Source organism: Saccopteryx bilineata, chromosome 7 (assembly GCF_036850765.1).
Source record: "Saccopteryx bilineata isolate mSacBil1 chromosome 7, mSacBil1_pri_phased_curated, whole genome shotgun sequence".
Classification (NCBI taxonomy): Eukaryota; Metazoa; Chordata; class Mammalia; order Chiroptera; family Emballonuridae; genus Saccopteryx; species Saccopteryx bilineata.
This window is the reverse complement of record NC_089496.1, coordinates 96,926,247-96,947,695: the sequence shown is the minus strand read 5'-3', so window position 1 is coordinate 96,947,695 and position 21,449 is coordinate 96,926,247. Positions and strand designations below refer to the sequence as shown.

The 21,449-nt window shown below is 43.1% G+C and overlaps 1 protein-coding gene across 6 annotated transcripts in view; it reads right to left on the bottom strand.

Moving 5' to 3' along the window:
- Positions 1 to 227: 227 nt before the first annotated feature.
- Positions 228 to 21,449, bottom strand: part of ADD3 (adducin 3) — a 132,116-nt gene continuing 110,894 nt past the window's right edge. For 5 of the 6 annotated variants that reach the window (XM_066240466.1, XM_066240467.1, XM_066240465.1 and 2 more), the window contains 12 exons: positions 17,912 to 18,063; positions 16,912 to 16,992; positions 15,929 to 16,078; positions 15,308 to 15,451; positions 14,986 to 15,084; positions 12,614 to 12,796; positions 11,792 to 12,049; positions 10,399 to 10,518; positions 9,879 to 9,965; positions 5,631 to 5,754; positions 3,105 to 3,200; positions 228 to 2,461 (listed from right to left, as the gene is read on the bottom strand). In XM_066240466.1, the coding sequence (XP_066096563.1) occupies positions 2,169 to 2,461; positions 3,105 to 3,200; positions 5,631 to 5,754; positions 9,879 to 9,965; positions 10,399 to 10,518; positions 11,792 to 12,049; positions 12,614 to 12,796; positions 14,986 to 15,084; positions 15,308 to 15,451; positions 15,929 to 16,078; positions 16,912 to 16,992; positions 17,912 to 18,063 (1,787 nt within the window). In that variant the 3' untranslated portion in view covers positions 228 to 2,168. The remainder of the gene's footprint in view (positions 2,462 to 3,104; positions 3,201 to 5,630; positions 5,755 to 9,878; positions 9,966 to 10,398; positions 10,519 to 11,791; positions 12,050 to 12,613; positions 12,797 to 14,985; positions 15,085 to 15,307; positions 15,452 to 15,928; positions 16,079 to 16,911; positions 16,993 to 17,911; positions 18,064 to 21,449) is intronic. The other variant, XM_066240470.1, reaches the window with a different exon arrangement.

Sequence of the window (21,449 nt, the reverse complement as noted above, 5' to 3'; positions counted from 1 at the left end):
GTCAAGACAAACAACAGGTCACTTGGAGTATATTTCTTTCAATATAAGCTAAAACAAGAAGGGTTTTATATAGTTAATTATAAACTAATTTGAAAATAAATGTATCAGGACATCCCTCATTGAGAAGCATTGATCTTATTCAGAATCTCACTGCAGTATAAAACAGTGCACAAAGTAATTCAGGCTAAGTAACCACCCTGTATTGAAAGCTCATGACAGCAAACCCATCTATTTAAAATACTGTTTATTTGTGATTTAACATTAATTAGCATTACATCTAAGAGCAGTATCAGATAACATTATACATTTTCCACAGGACACAGAAGATGGCTCATTCTTTATGCCAAAGCAAGTAAATAGAGGCATCAGCGAAAGGTGCAAATAGTTCACTGTTGTAGTTTAAAAAATATTAATGCACACTGCATTCATTTAAGATATATATATTTTTAAAAAGTTATGGAAAAGCATAGTTCACAGGTTACTGTTTCTACATACATTGTAATACAACATAAATGATGTAGAACATAAAAAAAAATTCCTCAAATACAGAATTAAACTGCAAGTCTCCACTAAGAGATTAAAGCACTGATTCCAGTAGTTAGTGAGACCTAGCATGACATTTCCGGCTCTGTTTCCACTTTGCATCATACACGATCAGCCAAACAGAACCAGCCTAGAACGCGCGGTGATCCACTGAACGCTTTACATGCCCACTCACCTTCCAGACACACTGGGTTATTTTTACCCACTGACCGTTTTGGATCATTGATTTTACATTAATTTGTGACATCACTTGGGTGAACAAAACTATATTAAGCCTAGGTTTGAATTTGTATTTACATTAGAAAGAAAGGTAACTGAAAAGAACAATTTGTAAAAACAAGACGTGGTAGTTTAGTTTTCTCACTGGGGGGCTGGGGGTTAGACCTACTGATTTCTTCTAGTGCTGCCTTCTAAAGATACGTCAGTTCAAAGAATTTGACCCTTTACAACTGAACTGTCAACCAAGAAATATAATGATTTTGGTAGAGAAGCAGAATTTTAGAAATTTGGGACATGTTTCAAATAAATTCCACTTCAAATCCTATTGTGACTATGAGTTGTTATCAAACTAGAATTCTATTTGTGACACCTCTTTTGTTCCCTTCATTTTGCACTTCCTCATTCTCTTCCTTTTCATTTGGTTACTGTTGGCGCTTCTTCATTCATTAGCAAGACTGAGAAAAATACATTGTAAGGTTCAAATATGAATCTAGTTATACCTTTAAATTCTCTAACCCCCTCTGATACCAAGTCCCTGGATTCTTGAGTTACATTTGAGTATACTTAGTACCAAGCAGTCTCAAATGTGCTCTACTGTTAAATGATTGGCTAACATGCTTATGACATTTTTATACTGAATGGTATACAAACATCTCAATGTACAAAAACCACTTTTGCCAGAGTTAAACTAAATAACCCATGTTATGTGTACAAAATCCCCTTTGTTGAAAAATAAGGGGCTTTCTAAACTAATAAAAAAAGGAGGTTTTCAAAAATTATATTTTACTAAAATGACCTTTTTTGGCAAACAATGTTACTTCAGGAGAGGAAATCTTATACTATGAATAAAATTCCAAATGAATCTTTTCTTATATTTTTTGTAAAAAAATTATATGCCAGTGTATACTAATGCTATAGATTCTTATCTTAGAAGCTTTTTAAAGCATTCTGTTAATGCCCATTGAAACAATGGGAACTGAAAGGTCAGTCAATAATCAATGATAAAAACATTATAATCTAATTACCAAGTGAAGCAGGTGTGGAGAAATAAAAATTCTCTCCGTTGTTCACTGGTAATTTCTCTCTAACAGACATTCTAGAAAAGGCCTGAAGTAATTCAGACAGACACCTATTCGTGCTGCAATGTAACACTTCATGAGGGCAGAGCTAATCAAAACCAGCAATTGTTTAAAAATTCAAAGCCTTTTTTTGACATATAAAAGGAGAGATGAATTTAAAAGCTTTTCCCCCATGTTTTCCTTTCAGTAAAACCTCTTTCCAGTTCTCGGGAGTCCAGTTTGCTATACACCCCAATCCGACCTGCCACTGCATATTAATGATCAACTTAAATGTGGTATGTAGATGTGCAACGTCACATTGGAACAGAAATTATAAAAGGACTTTATTTAGGCTTCGACTTTCTCCTTTTTCTTGTTCTTTTTCAGAAAAGAAGGAGTGCGGAATTTCTTCTTTTTCTTGGATGGTGATTTTGAAGGCGAGCCTTCCGGTGACAGAACTTCTTCGATTTTTTCTGGAGACTTAATGGTAATCTCGATGTTGTCTATGGTGGTGCTTGTAGTTAACCTACTCACTCGCTTAGCAAGCTCATCTTCAACATCGTGCACATCATCCTTGCCGTTCACGACCATGACCGGCACCTCCATGGAGATGAAGCTCTTGGAAAACAGCTCATGGTTTTCTATGAAAGGGGAGGGGTTTTGGTTATTTTATATATAACGTCTTTGCTTTACTTTACAAAATGAAGTGTTTTAGTAAATATAATGTCTGCTTTACCTCACAAAATGAAGTGTCTTAGCAATTAAGGCATTACTTAATTACAACAAAGGGAGATCAATACTTTAATGGACCCTAGATCTATTAGCATGAGCAAATTTTCTTAAATAGTAAAAAGCGGAGGGAACAAAGTTGTTAGAGCAAAAAATAAAGGCTAGAAAAGTCGTGTTTGATGACTTGACAGTTCCACTGTAAATCAAGTCAATATAAATGAGAAAGACAAAGATATATATCTTTTACATTTTGAGAGTCATTTGGGAATCAAAATTGAAAAGATTTCATGCTTCTGACTGGAAGACATATGACATACCAATTTAAATTTCACAAATTCTTAACAACTATGAGTTACCAAATCCAGATTAAAGTAAATCAATATAAATGCTGAACAAAAGAGGCACCCCACTTCATAAAAAATATAAATTAACTGGGAGCCTTCATAAAATCCACCTGCGATCAGGTGTTCAACTGCCTTACAATGAACACAGGTGACAGAGAGACAGATTCTAAAGATGAACCCGGCGAACGCTACAGGAAATCACATTGAATACCTTCTAATTTTTCGGGGATATTTTGCGGTGACTGAGTTTGAGACTGAATTTGTGAAACAGATGAAGCGTCATCTGACAGTAATTCCTGCTCAGCATCTGTTGGATAAGAGTTTAGTTAAAAGCCATGCAAACCAACAAGCGTGAGGTTTCAGGGAGGTTAGTGCACACAGAGATGAGAAACTCCAGCAATGGGCTGAGCATGCTGATGGTTACCCCATGTACCAATAACTGTGCCTTGGAGGAAGTGAATGTGTTAGACTTTCTGGCTGCTAACAGTCATTTCATATACATGCTTATTAAGGAAGCAGGGCAATGGCAGCCCAGGCAAACAGTATGTGGCATTGAGCTTTTGCTAGAGGGTTAGAAAACTAAAATACACTGAGAAGCCAGATGAAAAGAGTAATGAGGCATCACCAATGACGCCACATTAACGAGGCAGAATGCTTCTCTGAGTCTTTGAACAATACCCAATTAGTGATTGATCCCTGTCAAAGTAGTATTAGTGAGCTAATTCAGGAGGTCATAATGAATGTGGAAGAAATTATTTATAAACTTATATATAAAAGGTGGTGGGTCTGGAGTGCAGTATATGTTACCTGGCATCTTTAGGCTTTCGAAAAATAAGAGATTAAAGAGGGACGTTTTACAAAATACAGAGAAAGTTTGCATCCTTATGTTAGAATAAACAAAGTCAATAATACCACAAGAGCATTTAGTAGAATTACATTAACGACTCAGGATGGCTCCCTTTTGTGCCAAAGACACTAACACACTGATAAAACCTGTCCCCCGGGTGACCCAAAAGTCACTGACTGGTTCTTCCCACTTCACCTCTAACATGGACAAAAATTCTCAAATTACTGGTTATGTTTTGCTTTGGGTAAAAATTTCAATTGTAGTTTGTGGATGCTCTAAAGCAGAGGCTCATCCCCCATTTGGGGGTCATGACTTCTTGTCCCCCACCTTGAACCTCCCTTCCCTAAATATCATACACAATTTAGCATACATTTTTAAGATGGCTCGTGGACTGTCTGAAGTTTATTCAAAGACCCAAAATTGAGAACCCCTGCTTTAAAGAATCTCTTTTCTTAAGTAAGTGGGACCTCGTATTCTCGCTGGTGTTTTCATTAACAGTCCTCCACTATCCTTACTTAGGGTTCTGACGTCGGAGAACTCAACCTCAGAGTGCCCATGTGCCTCAGGAAAGTCACATCAGAATTCTAGCAGTCTGCTTTATATTTGAAATGACAATTTGGCACCTCCAGACACCCAGGAGGAACAAGAACTTTTATTATTAATATTTTTTAATTTTATTTATTCATTTTTAGAGAGGAGAGAGAGAGAGGGAGAGAGAGAAACAGAGAGAGAGAAGGGGGAGGAGCTGGAAGCATCAACTCCCATATGTGCCTTGACCAGGCAAGCCCAGGGTTTCGAACCGGCGACCTCAGCATTTCCAGATCAACGCTTTATCCACTGCGCCACCACAGGTCAGGCTTTTTATTTATTTTTTATTTTTTAAATTTATTTTTAGAGAGGAGAGGGAGAGAGAGAGAGAGAGGAGAGGAGAGGAGAGACAGAGAGAGAGAAGGGGGGGAGGAGCTGGAAGCATCAACTCCCATATGTGCCTTGACTAGGCAAGCCCAGGGTTTCGAACCAGCGACCTCAGCATTTCCAGGTCAACGCTTTATTCACTGCGCCACCACAGGTCAGGCTAAAATCTTTTTTTTTTTTTTAATTCATTTTAGAGAGGAGAGGGAGAGAGAGAGAGGAGAGACAGAGAGAGAGAAGGGGGGGAGGAGCTGGAAGCATCAACTCCCATATGTGCCTTGGCCAGGCAAGCCCAGGGTTTCGAACCAGCGACCTCAGCATTTCCAGGTCAACGCTTTATTCACTGCGCCACCACAGGTCAGGCTAAAATCTTTTTTTTTTTTTAAATTCATTTTAGAGAGGAGAGGGAGAGAGAGAGAGGAGAGACAGAGAGAGAGAAGGGGGGGAGGAGCTGGAAGCATCAACTCCCATATGTGCCTTGACCAGGCAAGCTCAGGGTTTCGAACCAGCGACCTCAGCATTCCCAGGTTGACGCTTTATCTACTGCGCCACCACAGGTCAGGCCAAGGAACAAGAGCTTTTATAAGGCACTAAAATCACATATTTGTGAATCTATAATTACATCAAAATAAAGTTTTTTAAAAGTCACAACCTCTAAAATGCTTACATCTATTAACATATCTACATTTACTTTAGTGAGGAAGTCTTGATTCATCTGGGGTTTCACTTCAGAAGGCTTTTTGCTACCAATCAGACTGCTTTCTGAGGAGAGGAGTTCTCATGACATGGTACCCTTCAAGTTCCGTGACCACTCTGTGAAGTCCAGCCTCGCCTGTACTGAGGGGACTCGGCCAGACCCCGAACAATCGATCGTAAGGACACATTTCAGAAGCCCAGTGACTGCTGCAGTGGTCCCACTCAAGGTGCTCTGGGGCTCACGGTACGGTTAGCCCAGGCTTAGCCCAGACGCGGACTGACCTTCCAGGCCCTGCTGCTTGCGCTCGACCGTCTTCTTGTACTCCTCCAGCTCTCCTTCGGTGAGGTGGCTGAAGGGGTTGGGAGGGGCCGCGGGGGCCAGAGCGTCGTCTTCAAAATGCATGGTCTTGCCAAGAGAAACATCGACTTGTCACCAAGAGCTTTACTTTCACCTGTATCTCTATGTCTGCTTATATAGTATATTTACATATGTACAACTGTGCACACAGGTATACATATGTATATGATGTCTGTGACACCTTATGACAATCCTAGGCAATGACAGAGCTAATATGCTTTGTTTAAAATACTCGCATCAGATGAATGCTTCCAGACTACTGATCCAATGGACTATAGCATCAGTGATGTTCCCGCAATAAGCCTATACAGGTCAATTTTAATAACCCTTTCTTAAAAAAGTAAAACTAAGCCAAGTTCTAATGACTAATGACCTTCACACAACTAAGGCATATCTTAAAATGCAGCAATTTCTTTTTATTTTTTTATTTTTTTACAGAGACAGAGAGAGAGTCAGTGAGGGATAGACAGGGACAAACAGACAGGAACAGAGAGATGAGAAGCATCAATCATTAGTTTTTCGTTGCGCATTGCGACACCTTAGTTGTTCATTGATTGCTTTCTCATATGTGCCTTGACCATGGGCCTTCAGTGGACCGAGTAACCCCTTGCTTGAGCCAAGGACCTTGGGTCCAAGCTGGTGAATTTTTGCTCAAACCAGATGAGCCCTCACTCAAGCTGGCGACCTCGGGGTCTCGAACCTGGGTCTTCCGCATCCCAGTCTGACGCTCTATCCACTGCGCCACCGCCTGGTCAGGCAAATGCAGCAATTTCAAAAAGCCTTTGTGGAAAAGGACTAGAGAAATGAAATGGTACCAAACGAAGCCCTTCAAATTTGCTATGAAAATAAACTTGTATTTGCTCTAGGAAAGAAATTAATCAGAGTTGTAGCTACAGAATGAACCCATGCAATTTTTAAAAGTCCTTCCTCAAACCCCACTAAAAGGATAGTAAAGGAACAACAACGAATGGAACAAAAACAACAAATTCTTTTAAGGACAAAAGAATGGGGGAGGCGACAGCAGAGGCTGAGAAGCGCTAACTGGTTTCAGGAAACAGAGAGAAAGCAGCTAGCAGGGTGGGCAGTAGAGCCGGAATGCAAGCAGGTGCCCGCACAGACGGAGGCGGTGCCCGCATATGCGGGGGTGGTGCCTACATAGACGGAGGCGGTGCCCTCGCAGACGGGGGCGGGGCCCGCAGACAGGCCTGGCCACCTGAGGAACCAGGCACCACGGGGGGGGGGGGGGGTGGCAAAGAAAAGCTGAAAGGGGGACACGTTAGAGTCTGAATAAGGAATAGAGTCTCAGGTCTCTTTTCCTATTCCAAAAGCCAAGCATTTTTCTCTCCCCCATCTCCGCAGATGGTCAGACGCTGCTTCTTCAGAACAACCGACTCGGGGTCTCAGAGCACAGGGGAGGGCTCCCCGAACGCTGGTGGGAGACTGGCGGGAAACTCCAGGTACATTAATGGCCCCCAATAAAAGAACTACAGATCCTCACATTTGGGAACTCCCCAGAAAAACAGCCTGATGCGCACCCATGACGAGAGAGAGAGAGAGAGAGAGAGAGAGAGAGAGAGAGAGATACACCAGAATAGAGAACTCAGAAGAAACAGGGAGAATAAAGGCAGCTGAGAACATTTAAAATTTTCTTCAGCTGCCTAGCAGGGGTCCCCAAACTGCGGCCCCCTGAGGCCATTTATCCACCCTCCGCACTTCCAGAAGGGGCACCTCTTTCATTGGTGGTCAGTGAGAGGAGCACTGTATGTGGCGGCCCTCCAATGGTCTGAGGGACAGTGAACTGGCCCCCTGTGTAAAAAGTTTGGGGACCCCTGGTAGAGCAATAAGAGAAAATCCTGCAACCGTAAAAGACAAGGATGTTAAAAAATGTTTTTTAAAAAGGAAACATTTGGGGAATAAGAAGTCTTAAAAATTAAAAAAAGACACCAAAAATAAAAAATTAAATAGAAGGACTGGAAAAATAAAAGACAAACAAATCACTTAGAAAGTTGGGTATAAAGATAAAGAGAAGGCAGGTCGGAAAGAAAAAAATCAGAGGCTCAGTCAGAGAGGTCCAATCAGTAGTCTATCTGGACAGAAAAACAAAGAAATAGGAGGGGAAAAACTATTGGAGAAATATAAATACTTTAAAAAAGTCCCAGAACTGAAGGATATGACTCTGCAGACTGAAAAGGGTTCCTAAACACTAAAAAACAAAGACTTCAAATGACATGTACTACACCTCAAAGCATACCATCATAGAACTCAGAAAAGCAGGGGCGCGAAGAAGGTCCACAGGGAAACAGCAGTGACCCATCCAAGGCACACGGGCCACAACACTCTCACTTCTCAGCGGGAACATGGAGTTAGGGAACAACACAGCGACACTTGCATCTCTGGGGGAAATTACCTCTAAACTAAAATTCTATATCCATGACATGCACATTGAAGGTAGAATACAGGATTTCAGATGGTGACCTCCTATGTTTCCTTTCTCAGAAAGCTATGACAGGATGCGCTCATGATGAAAAAGTAAATCAAAACGTGGAAGGCACGCGAAGCAGGAGGCAGGATGCCACGTGGATGACAAACCCAGCAATCCCCAAGATGAGCCCATGCAGCTGGCCTGAGAGTCCGTCCTGAGCAGGACAGGAACAACAGGGGGCTAGAACTGAGAGATCTCCTGTGACCTCTGACCCCATGGACAATAATGTAACAAGCAACTCTAATCCTGTGGAAAAGTCTGGGAGGAGCTAAGCCAATGTACTCAAAATATTAAGGCAGTGAATAAAGAAGGTAATTATTAACTCCAAGGGAGGAAAGTTGTCTGAGAAAGGAAATGTAATCACAGGATACTATCTGAATCAGCAGTAAACTTTGATAGTATAAACAATAAAAGTGGATTTAACAACAACAAAAAGGGTGCTATAACCTCAGTGGGAGAAGGAGAAGGGAAGTGTGGCGGAAACAAGCTAAATCCTCATCTGCCATAAAAGAAATTGCTATTGTTTTTTCCACAGATTTAAAAAATTTTTTTATCTATTCATTTTTAGAAAGAGGAGAGAGAGAGAAAGAGAGAGAGAGAGAAAAGGGGAGGGGCAGGTAGCATCAACTTCCATATGTGCCTTGACCGGGCAAGCCCTGGGTTTTAAACCAGAGACCTCAGCCTTCCAGGTGGACGCTTTATTCACTGCGCCACCGCAGGTCGGACATCTTTCACTGATTCTAAGATGCACATTTCCCCATCTCTGACATTGGGACCCAACTTATAATTGATGGCTTCCTACTGTAATACTCATTAGGATTGTTTCTCTAGATTGTATGCATAAAATAATGGTACTTCCTACAGTTGATGACATAGATTTGGTGAAACACAGGTGAGGTCTAAAATTGACAAATTAAGAAAAAGCAAAATAAAGTTGTTCTTTAAGAAACATAAAGGGCCTGACCAGGTGGTGGCACAGTGAAGAGAGCATTGGACTGGGACATGGAGGACCCAGGTTTGAAACCTCGAGGTCGCCGGCTTGAGCCCAGGCTCGTCTGGTTTGAGCACTGGGTTGCTGGCTTGAATGTGGGATCACAGACATGAACCCATGGACGCTGGCTTGAATCCCAAAGGTCTTTGGCTTGAAGCCCAAGGTTGCTGACTTGAGCAAGGGGTCACTCGCTCTGCTGTAACCCCCCCCCCCCGTCAAGGCACATATGAGAAAGCAATCAATGAACAACTAAGGTGTCTCAACAAAGACTTGATGCTTCTCATCTCTCTCCCTTCCTGTCTGTCCCTCTCTTTCTGACCAAAAAAAGAAACATAAAGGTAGTAAATTTTCAAAGAAAGTCCTTGCCCCTGGAAATTGCAAATTAAAGGTGACATTTTAAGTCTTATGAATTACTATTATTTAAATTTTTATTTATTGATTTTAGATAGAGAGGTAGAGAGTGAGACAGAAACATCCATCTGTTGCTGTGTGTGCCCTGACCAGGGACTGAACTCTCAACCTTTGCATATTGAGTCGAAGCTCTAATCAACCAAGCTATCCAGCCAGGGCTCTTGTGGATTACTTGACTCTTTAACTTGTGCTTATATTGACTTCAGTAAAAATAAATAATTATACGTAAAAGCAACGACACTAGTGTGGTAGAAGAAAGACGAAGTTCCTGTGGCTGCATGGACTTACAGAGGGAGGCTTGTCCACAACGATTCCAGCAAGCAACTGAGACTGTGGTCCCGCTGTTTTCAGGTCATACCGGTTTTGTTCTCGAATCTGAATTGGAAAACAATAACATTTTCTTGAGTGCAACCGTGCAGATGATCTTGACTACTTGACCGTACAAGAGTAAAGGCCTCTGTAATTCCGACCTCCATAAGCCTCCTTTACCCCCTTAACAATTCACATGACTCCCTCCACCCTTCTTGACATGTGATATCCTACTCTTATATCGTTAGAGAACTACATCTTGTACTAATACCACAGCTCTTAACAGCAGAAACATGTATAATGCTTCTTCCCCATGTAGCCTGCTCCAGTGACTAGCACAGAGCTGGAAGTATTAAAATACAAGCTAAAATCATACTGAGTTCAAGTTCAACTTCTGAATTCAAACTCCTGAGCTTGGTATTAATCAGATCCAATCACTAATGATTTAAACTAAAACAGCATAAAGGTCCCTCCCCCGTCACAGAAGACCACATCTTACCTTATTTCTCTTTTCTAGTACCTCATTCGGGTTTGTGTTTAAGGGGACAAACTGATTTGGGTCTTCAATTTTGATAGGTGTTCCACTGCTAACTTTAGAAGAGTCCTCTGTTTTCATCCACTAGAGAATCAAAAATGTTCTAGCATGAAGCTTTGTGTTAAGGAAATATGGTCGATTCTGTTCATTGACTCAAGGAGAGAGCGCATATTTTAAGGAGTTTCACTAAGCAGTATTTAGTGGTTAATTAGTGTATATACTAGTTAGAAAAAGGCTCACAATCAGCATTCACTTAAAGAAACAAATATTGTTAATATCCACCTAAACTGTCAATTGTGCTGCTACATAAATTTTTTCCTTTTTGGCATTTTAAATATGATGCTAAAATTATGTCAAGCACAGACAAAGAGCTCAATCTCACACTAACTCACATTCAGAGCTGTCACGTGCATTGATTTTTCAATGGATGATGGCTAAGAAGTCATCAGAAAGGATGCAAGAATCTCTGAAGATTTAGTTTTCCAGACTTCATTTTGTATTTTTGGCTGACAGAAAATGCCAAGGCACCGAACAGGATTTTACAAAGGGGATAATTTAGTAATCTACAGTATAACAGAAACCACGGGGATTGAAAAGCCTTATAGAAATCTCCTTTATTCCACTTTACATCCCTTTAAAAGGCTAATATTCATCAAGATGAATGATGGCTGGCCATCAGGCTCTGTCAACAATAACAGTAATTCTGAGAAACATATGAGTTTAGTTATGTTCTTTAACTAGGAGATAAAGCTTACAGATTAGGAAAAAAACTCTGATGTGTAGGCATTTCCATATTAAATGTCACTGATGTATATGGTAGGATGAACTAGTTTTGAGTACCTAGGGAAGAGTTGGTAATAAGCACTCTGAACTAAACCAAATGTGAGGCAAAATAACTGAGAGAACCCATTTCTCTGAGATGTTGTATAAGGGAGGTTTGGGTAGTAACCCCTGAGACTTGGCACTTTGGTAACTTCTTTAGTTTTGACTCTTTTACAAAATACATTACACAGAGGCCTCATGTAGTGGGTATGAACTAGGCTCAGATTGTCTGCATTCAGATCATGACTTCACCCTTAACAAATGATTAGTTATCCCCCATTTCAGTTTTCTCATCTATAAAACAGGAAAGAAAAACTGCATTTCTCTATAGTAGGAGAGTTAAATGAGATAAATCACATAACGCACTCAGAACAAAGTTGCCTTGCACAAAGTTAATACCTGAAAAATGATAGTGATAAAATTAACTGTGAATATATTATATCCTGCTTTCCCAATATTTTCTACATAAAACATTCAATTCCTGAGTAACTAGGCAAAACCTTCGGTCAAGGCCAACCGTGTAAAACGGGCATACCGTGATTTTGGTCCTGGGGCTGGTCTCCCCGTTCCGAGACTCCTCCGGCACGTTCACTTTCATGTAAGTGTTGGGCGAGTTCAGCCATCTGGTCTTCTCACGCTGCTGCTTCTGTGCCATGTACTTGAGAGGAGAGAGGGGCACTGTATCGTCTTCAAAGGAAAACGCAGTCACAGTTGCTGGGATTTCCACGTCGCTCTTGTGCCTGGGTTTCTCTCGGACGAGAGGGTGCCTATATGCGTAGCCTGTTCTGTACCCCTAAGGGAGGGAAAGTCACGTCTGAAGCAGTCCAACCTGTACCAAACAGCACCTGGACTCCAATTCTTTAAACAAATGATTCAAAAAAGACTCCTTTGTTGAAAAACAAATAGAGGGGGAAACAACCTTCTGAACCCCACATTACACTAACGTTGATATTAAGTAAATGTCAAGACCTGGTCAAAACTGATTCCAGCCGACAGTGAGATTTCCTGACAAAGGTAATTTCAAAACTGCTTGACCAGTAACATTTTTCCTAAATACAAACTGGTTTTCTGGAGGCCAAATTACAGTGTTCACTGAAGTCTTTGTTCCTGGGTCTGAAGGCAGTGTGCCTCTGACCCTTAGTGGAAGAGGGTAACATCTAAGGTTAAGATGGCAGTTGCAGTTTTCGTGGTTTAATTCTTAAAAATGCGGTAAGATTACACTTAAATGCCATCCTAGGGTCAAACTCAGCTCCTGGGAGAGGAAGGAGCATGTTTTAAAACCAAAGGGACATTGGAAGCATCTGCTCTTGAATCTGAAGTTATAAAATTCAAGTTTATGTTCAATTTTTTCACCTACCAAATTGTCCAGAGTCCTCATCAGCCCTTCAAACTCAATCTCGCCAACCTTCCATTTCTGCTGCACACCCATGTTCACACCGCCTCCTCCGGATGCTGCGACGTTGTGGGTGGAAGCTTTGTACTTCTGCAGGTCCAGTATGAGCAGGTTGTCTACTCCGCCCGCCCCTGCTATCGCCTGCACCTGTAACCAATGCCAAATGCACAGAGCCACAAGACTGTGAAGACTATAAGGAGTGCTCTACTTTTATTATTTTTATTTATTTATTTTTTAATTTTACAGAGACAGAGTGTCAGAGAGAGGGATAGACAGGGACAGACAGGAACGGAGAGAGATGAGAAGCATCAATTATTAGTTTTTTGTTGCGACACCTTAGTTGTTCATTGATTGCTTTCTCATGTGTGCCTTGACCGTAGGCCTTCAGCAGACTGAGTAACCCCTTGCTCAAGCCAGCGACCTTGGGTCCAAGCTGGTGAGCTTTTGCTCAAACCGGATGAACCCGCGCTCAAGCTGGTGACCTGGGGGTCCTGAACCTGTCCGACGCTCCCAGTCCGACGCTCTATTCACTGCGCCACTGCCTGGTCAGGCAGGAGTGCTCTACTTTTAAAAAGGCACACTGTCACCTGACTCAGTGGTGGTGCAGTGAATAGAGCGTTGGACGGGGACACAAAGGACCTAGGTTCAAGACCCCGAGGTTGTCTGGCTTGAGCGTGGGCTCACCAGCTTGAGCATGGGATCATAGACATGATCCTATGGTTGCTAGCTTGAGCCCAAAGGTCGCTGGCTTGAAGCCCAAGGACACGGGCTTGAGCCCAAGGTTGCTGGTTTGAGCAAGGGGTCACTCACTCTGCTGTAGCCCCCAGTCAGGGCACATATGAGAAACAACTAATGTGCTGCAACAAAGAATTGATGCTTCTCGTCTCTCTCCCTTTCTGTCTGTCTGTCCCTTTCTGACTCTGTCTCTGTCAAAAAAAAAAAAAAAGGGCACACTGTCAATCCAGCAAATACCTAATACCCTGTTCAGGCTATTAACATCAAACACAGGCAATACACTTATGAAAGCAGGCAGCTAAAGTATCTTTTTCCATCTATCTGAACAAGACACCTTCCAGGGCTCTGATCTTCCCTGATGGAAAATGCAGTGCTTAACACATTTCAAGAAATGGAATTCTCTTGCCAAATTTTAAAGTTCTTTTCTTGCAGTTTTCCCATGATAATCCAGTTAATACTTTTGCTGAAAGTTATCATTTTAAAGGAATATGGACACTATACTTTGAATTTAAGGATACTTAGGAAGAAGTCAGCTCATTATCTTAATTTATTTAAGCTTGCCACAGTGTCATTTAAGAAGAGGAGGGACTGCCTGACCAGGCGGTGGCGCAGAGCATTGGACTGGGATGCCAAGGACCCAGGTTCGAGACCTCGAGATCGCCAGCTTGAGTGCGGGATCTGGTTTGAGCAAAAGCTCACCAGCTTGGACCCAAGGTCACTGGCTCCAGCAAGGGGTTACTCAGTCTGCTGAAGGCCTGCGGGTCAAGGCACATATGAGAAAGCAATCAATGAACAAGTAAGGTGTTGTAATGCACAACGAAAACCTAATGATTGATGCTTCTCATATCTCCATTCCTGTCTGTCTCTCCCTGTCTATCCCTCTCTCTGACTCTCTCTCCCTGTCTCTGTTAAAAAAAAAAAAGAGGAGGGACCATTAAAGTAAAAAGACAAAAAAAAAATGAACTGGTTAAAAAAAGACAAGTTAAAGTTGATAGAAAAAGTCCCCCCACCCTTTTGTGGCCCTTCCAATAAATTAATTACCACAAGAGAAACTGCTGGATTTTCTTGAAGAAGAAAATACATTCAGGTTCTCTGAGGAAAAAAACTGATTAGTAAATATTCAACCTAATATTATTATAATGAGGCCGAGACTGTGGAATAGTTGGAAACGGCCTGAATTCTTAAAGCTTTTGCTCTGCTCTGACACTTGCTATGGAATCAGCCACAACACAGCTGATCTCTGATGACTGGCGGGCCTTTGGGTCTCAATTAGCACACACTGAGCAGAGAAACAGAGAAATGTGTGATTATACTATCTTAAAAACGATTATGGGAGAAATAATCATTGTGAGGCACTTAAATGTGTGTGGGTGTGTGCGCGCGTCTGCATGTGAATTTTAATTTTATCCCCTCCTATTTTTAATTCAAGTGACAACTGAGTTGCCTTTTTTTACTTAAGCAGATTTTTTCTTAAAAGAAAAAATCAAACAATAGTCACCAACCAGTAAGGTTTGAAAATAAGTAAACACGAAACACAACTCAACAAGCAAATTAACAAAGCAAAGAAATAAAGGGGACGGGGGTTGAAGAGTTTCTCCTACCTGAATCTCACAGGCTATCTGCACAGTAAAAATATAATGAAAAGCCTCCTCCACCGTTTCTCCAAGTGCAAGCACACCATGGTTTCTGAGCACCAGCACCTAAAATAGAATTCCAAAGCAATCACTTTAAATAACTGGCATAGCTCACACTGCTTTCTCAACAGCAAGAGCAACAAAAATAGCTCCTTAGACCAGCGGTTCTCAACCTGTGGGTCGCGACCCCGGCGGGGGTCGAACGACCAAAACACAGGGGTCGCCTAAAGCCAGGGTCGCGACCCACAGGTTGAGAACCGCTGCCTTAGACAGAAACTCTACGACATACCTTACAACTTGGCCCCAGAACTTTCTGCAGTTGAATTCTCTCCTCCTGCTCATCAAGTGACCCTTGGTAGTCATAATAGGCGACATCTCCCAGGATCAGGGACTCTTGAGAAATTGGAAGGATTCCGCACTTCATGGAGGATACCTGTATGGTTGGGTCCATGCCAACATATCACATTCGGTTACTCATTACACTCTCATGGGAATGTGACTCTTCAGTCCGCTCAGGAATCACTGGCCTGTTCGCCGTGGTCACCATTCCAACCCACCTCCCACTTCAGTTCTTGGTTCCTCTCAGAAAATAAAAGGACTTAGGGGGTACAACACAATTTAAACAACGTGCCAAATATTATGCAAAAAGCTTTGCTCCAAAGAACTCAATGACCCAATTATTAAACTGATTAGTTTTAAAATGTCAATGCTATCTCTCCAGTTGTTTCCCAGAATGGTTGCATTTGGTCCAAAGGGCCTTTCGCTTTTTGGGTATGCAGAGGATTAATCTTTCAATTGTAACTGTAAATGGCGGGGTCTGAAAGAATGTACGTAACAGTCACGTAAGGAAAGCTGTGAAAATAACACACTTTCTAGAGTCATCGCTGGTGTTGGCCCCTCGGTGACTTACAGCTGCTGTGGCAAGGGTATGGACGTGGATCACACACTTCACATCAGGGCGGGTGGCATAGATGGCCGCATGGGGACTGAATCCTGCGTGGTCAATTTTCAAATTAGTACTTCCCTGATCAACCACTTCTCCTATTATATTGACTTTCACCTGGAAAAACCAGAAAGACACTGAATTGGTATACGAGTATATGCCTGTGTCCCACAAGTTAACTGGGGGGGTGGGGGGGTGGCAAACTATTTTGTCAAAGGTGAGATAGTAAATATTTTAGACTGTGTGAGCCTCTGTTGTAACTCCTCCACTCTGCCACCGTAGTACAAAAGCAGCCACAGACAACTACAAAACACTGGTGTGGCTTTCTTCCTATGAAACTTTATGAAAACAGGTCGTCTACAACAAAACTTAGTATTTAGCAAGAAGCACAGTTCCTAAGATACTGAATAACTTAAGCTCTTCACCAAAGGTCTGGACAAGTCTGGCATTTACTGAACTGGCTGCAAAATTTCCATCTGCTAACACTGCAGAATCCATAACCAACGTGGTTCCTGTTGTTCTAGGCTGACAACAGGGGCTAGGAGCACAGTCATGGAAAAATAAAAAAAAAAACGCTAGGTCAGACCCTGTACTCAGACCAGCTGAACTTTCTTTAAACTATCTATGAAATACTGATTGACCATGTGTGTGTGCGTGTTTAAAAAAAAATTCTCGAATGCACAGAATGGAAAACAGAAGGAAAAGATTCTCTTTAAAACATGGATAGGTTAACTGATAAGACCAACTCATTCTAAGTCTCTTCAACTACCGTTTATTTTGAACACTAAAGCTTTTCTTACAAACCAGCATTACTTCCCAAACTTTTCCCTGTTCGCTAGGAAATGTTTTTCCATCCATACCTTTTACTGTTCCATCCTGTATTAAAAGCTAAATAACTGTCAGAAAGAAAAGGAAGCACAGAAACAGTGACACAGGAACAAAGGTTATACCAAATTGGAGGCTGTGGCTTCAGAAAAAGACAGGCCTCTGGGAATTATTATAATGTGGTCTTGCTCCTTACTTATTCTTACCTGTTAGAAAGAAACAAAAATAGGGAATTACTGTGAGGTGCTCGTGTTTTGCAGTATAAACATGACTAGGAATAAATGTAAGAGATCTGGAGGAGAAAGAAAAAGCAGACATTAAAGAAGTGCAACATGAAACTTCCCCAAAAGGTTTTCGTCCCTCAAACCTCAAGGTCTTGCTAAAAATTCTGATACAAGTTTCTCATTTATTGGACTTGCCTAAGAGCTATTTTGGGGGTTCTAAGGTTGCTTAGGGTCTGCTACATTCACGCAAAAACAAATACCAGTATTATTCAACTGAATGTCGAAATGACTACATTCATCATTGACAACATGGAAATGAAGGTACAGAGGCAGCGCAAAGAGCATGGCTCTTCCTAGGAAGGAATGAAGGTGGACCTGGGAACGGCCCGGCTGGGCAGAGCTGCCCCACAGCATCGGGGCTGGTGCCATCACTCAGTATCTTCATACCAATATTCTTTTGCTTCCAAATATTGTCTTGCTATCAAGTGTGGCAACATGAAAACAAGCTGATCACGAATGGGAAGATACATTTAAGAAGATCAGGGAGGACACGTCCCTGACCCCTCTATTCTCCCTGCCCCAAGTACCCTTCTAGTGTCACTGACGCTCAGACAGAGTTAACACAGAGGGAAGATTGTGCGAGTAGGACTCCTTCCTGTATAGGTTCTGCAGCTGGGCTGCATTAAAAGGTCCCCCTTAGATAGTAAATGGAGAAGTTGGGGTAATGGCAGCTTCTCCCTTAGAGATAAGGTTTAAATCAGGATTAGGCTATGACCATGCCTAACCCTGGTTTAGAGAATCAAATATGAAAACTGGAATGCTGAGTAGAGGTGAGAAAAGTAAAGTTGCCTTCTAGTTAGGATTAAAAAAAAAAAAGGGAATAGAAAGCCAAAGAACTCACTGAGATGTATGTATTCGACAGGTGTGTCCATCCAAACAAGTCGGCAAGTCTGTACAGGCTGGCAAGTTTACAACGAGTGAGTTTCTCTCCCTTCACGTAGGAGGATGTGTCCGCCCCAGGAAGGTCATTAATCGGTGTGACCATGCCAAGACCTAAGAGAGGAACAACTGTGGAGCGAGTTTCAGGTCTAGGAATCCCTTACCTGAAAATTAGTTGCCAGGAAGCAGCCTGAGTCTGAGAGTGTCTGGCCTTATGAAGAATGACCTGAAACTTTGCCCACACAATGTTTCATTGGCTTACCTTCCTGCAGAGAAATGCCTGAGAGCAAAACGCATATCCGCTGCTTTCTTTGCTGTTTCATCTAGCACTGGCCAGGGAGTGAGGCTCGCCCCACTGAGGAAACTAGCACTGGCCAGGGAGTGAGGCTCGCCCCACTGAGGAAACTAGCACTGGCCAGGGAGTGAGGCTCGCCCCACTGAGGAAACTAGCACTGGCCAGGGAGTGAGGCTCGCCCCACTGAGGAAACTAGCACTGATCAGGGAGTGAGGCTCGCCCCACTGAGGAAACTAGCACTGGCCAGGGAGTGAGGCTCGCCCCACTGAGGAAACTAGCACTGATCAGGGAGTGAGGCTCGCCCCACTGAGGAAACTAACACTGATCAGGGAGTGAGGCTCGCCCCACTGAGGAAACTAGCACTGATCAGGGAGTGAGGCTCGCCCCACTGAGGAAACTAGCACTGATCAGGGAGTGAGGCTCGCCCCACTGAGGAAACTAGCACTGATCAGGGAGTGAGGCTCGCCCCACTGAGGAAACTAGCACTGGCCAGGGAGTGAGGCTCGCCCCACTGAGGAAACTAGCACTGGCCAGGGAGTGAGGCTCGCCCCACTGAGGAAACTAGCACTGGCCAGGGAGTGAGGCTCGCCCCACTGAGGAAACTAGCACTGATCAGGGAGTGAGGCTCGCACCACTGGAGAAACGGTCTCATGATCCAGCAGGCAAAGTGTCATCAATACTGATGTTATTGCTCATTTTATGATGGAAAGATCACAATGGAAAGCTATTTTAAAAATATTTCCTTTCACTTTTATTTAACCAAAGTATATTTAGATGGAAAAGAATACATTTAAACAGGGTCTGGCTTCTACCACCACCAAACAAAATCACGTCTTGGTCTCTAATGACTCGTCGCTCAGCTCAGCTCAGCTCAGCTCAGCTTTTCGGTGTCTGTTCCCTGGGACGCATGTACCGCCTCTCCCTGGAAGTCCTCCCCAGGCCTGCTGGATACCGTCCTGGGTCTCTTGTTCCCTTTCCACCTGCTTCTCATTCTCCTTCAACAATTTCTCATCCCCTTCTTCCTGCATCCCCTGCCCCCCAAAGCTCAGTCCTCCGTTATGTTCCTTTCTCATTTTACTTAACATTATTTTCTTCCAAGCTTCCACACTCTTGTTTCTGTGTAGGTGACCCTGTGGTTTTTACCTGTGATGAGACCCTCCTGTCCTTTTGTCAGTCTACTGTTTCTAGCTGCCTGCATAATAATATGAAAATTAAGAGTCTAAAAGTGATTTTAGTGCCTCTGATTTTTATCTTACCCTTCATCTGATATGATGGTGTTACACTTCCTGCCGGCTCCAACACTAAGTACCTTTCACCTCCTCCCCTGTCCTGGGCCACTGTATGTAACTGATCATATTCCATCACTCTTATTCACATGCCCCTCATTTCCATATTTAAGTTCAGGTCTTACCTTACATGTAACCCTTACAATGGCTTCCTCTTTCTTCACTGTAACTCCTCTCTGTGTAAACCCATCCTGCACAAAGCTATCATAATGAATTTCCTAAAGCACTACCTTTAACCTCACTATTTCCCTGCTCAAGGTTTTGCAGGAGCCCCATGAAGGCTTTCAGGGGCCAGAGGAGTATAAAGCATCCTGCAGGCCTGGCGCAGCCTGTCGGCCACTAGAGAGCAACGCCTGGTTTGAAGGAGCTACAGCTTGCCAGTGGGTGTCATCATGTGAGAGTCTGAGTCCAGGGCTATCAGGACATTTCAAGAGAAGCCCCATGTTAACACTCGAATGTGAGATCTTCCAATTCTGAAATGTTGCCAACTAATTCAAAGAAATAGTTTTAACATGTAAGCCATACAAAATTGTATAATTTCTGGCAAAATTTCAAAGTCAGCCATTGACCTATCTCCTACTCTCCTGCCCTTCCCACTCTAACTTCCACTTTTTTTTTTTTTTTTTTTGTATTTCTCCAAAGTTAGAAGAGGGGAGGCAGTCAGACAGACTCCTGCATGCGCCTGACTGGGATCCACCTGGCATGCCCACCAGAAGGCGATGCTCTGCCCATCTGGGGTGTTGCTCTGTTGCAACTAGAGCCATTCTAGTGCCTGAGGCAGAGGCCATGGAGTCATCCTCAGTACCCAGGCCAACTTTGCTCCAATGGAGCCTTGGCTGTGGGAGGGGAAGAGAGAGACAGAGAGGAAGGAGAGGGGGAAGGGTGGAGAAGCAGATGGGCACCCTTCCTGTGTGCCCTGACCAGGAATCAAACCTGGGACTTCCACATGCCAGGCTGATGCTCTTGCTGAGCCAATCAGCCAGGGCTAACTTCCACTTTTCACAGCACGACATACACATTCCAGCCACACTGGCTGACTTCTGCTCCCTGACCTCTGAACACTGGGCCGTGGCCTTCCTGTAGCCACGTCTTTGTGCATCCCAGCCAGCACCCTTTCCTGCCGAGGTGCCTAGGACTATCCCAGGACAGCCCCTCCTAGTTGTCTTCCCTGACGAGTCCTCCTCTTCCAGCTGTTGGAATTCTCTTTACAGACTCTCCTCTGCCTCTACCCTCCTGTGTCACTATTTAACTGACACCCCCAGCTTGGAGTAACACTTCCCTCTGTCCACCAGCCACACTCCTCTCTGCAGCTCTGGGACTGCACTTCCAACTGCTACCAACACACAGAAACAGCCAATGAGCAAACAACTCGCTCTGATATGATCAATCTTTCAACTCTCTCTCGGCAACTCTGGCACACCTGAAGTTGGGCCTCGTCCTTGCCCCAAGCCAAACTGGGTCCTCAACTTTGGACATTCCTGTTTTTGTCCAATAATACTGTGAAATGTCTCAGCTCACTCTTCACCCAGAATCTACAATGGTCTTTCCAAAGTCAGAATGAAATCCATACTTCACCCTGGCTGGGAAGCCCAGTATGATTTAGCCTCTGCCTCTGTTTCTGACCTCACTTTGTTCTGCTTGTCCCCTCAAAAAACGAAACTCTACACCACACCCTGTTTTTGATTCCTGAAGAGATGGCCAAATTCATTCTCACCTGACACTTGTACTTCTTGTTCCTTCTACCTATTAATAGAATGCTTTCTTGCCACCATGGTATGGACTGCTCCTTCTCGCAATTCAGATTTCAGTTTAAATGTCACCTCAGCGAGGGCCCCTTTGATCACCAATCTAACACAGTCACCTCGTTACTCCTATCAAATCACTATGTGTTAATACTCTGCATGTTCTCTGACCATTTT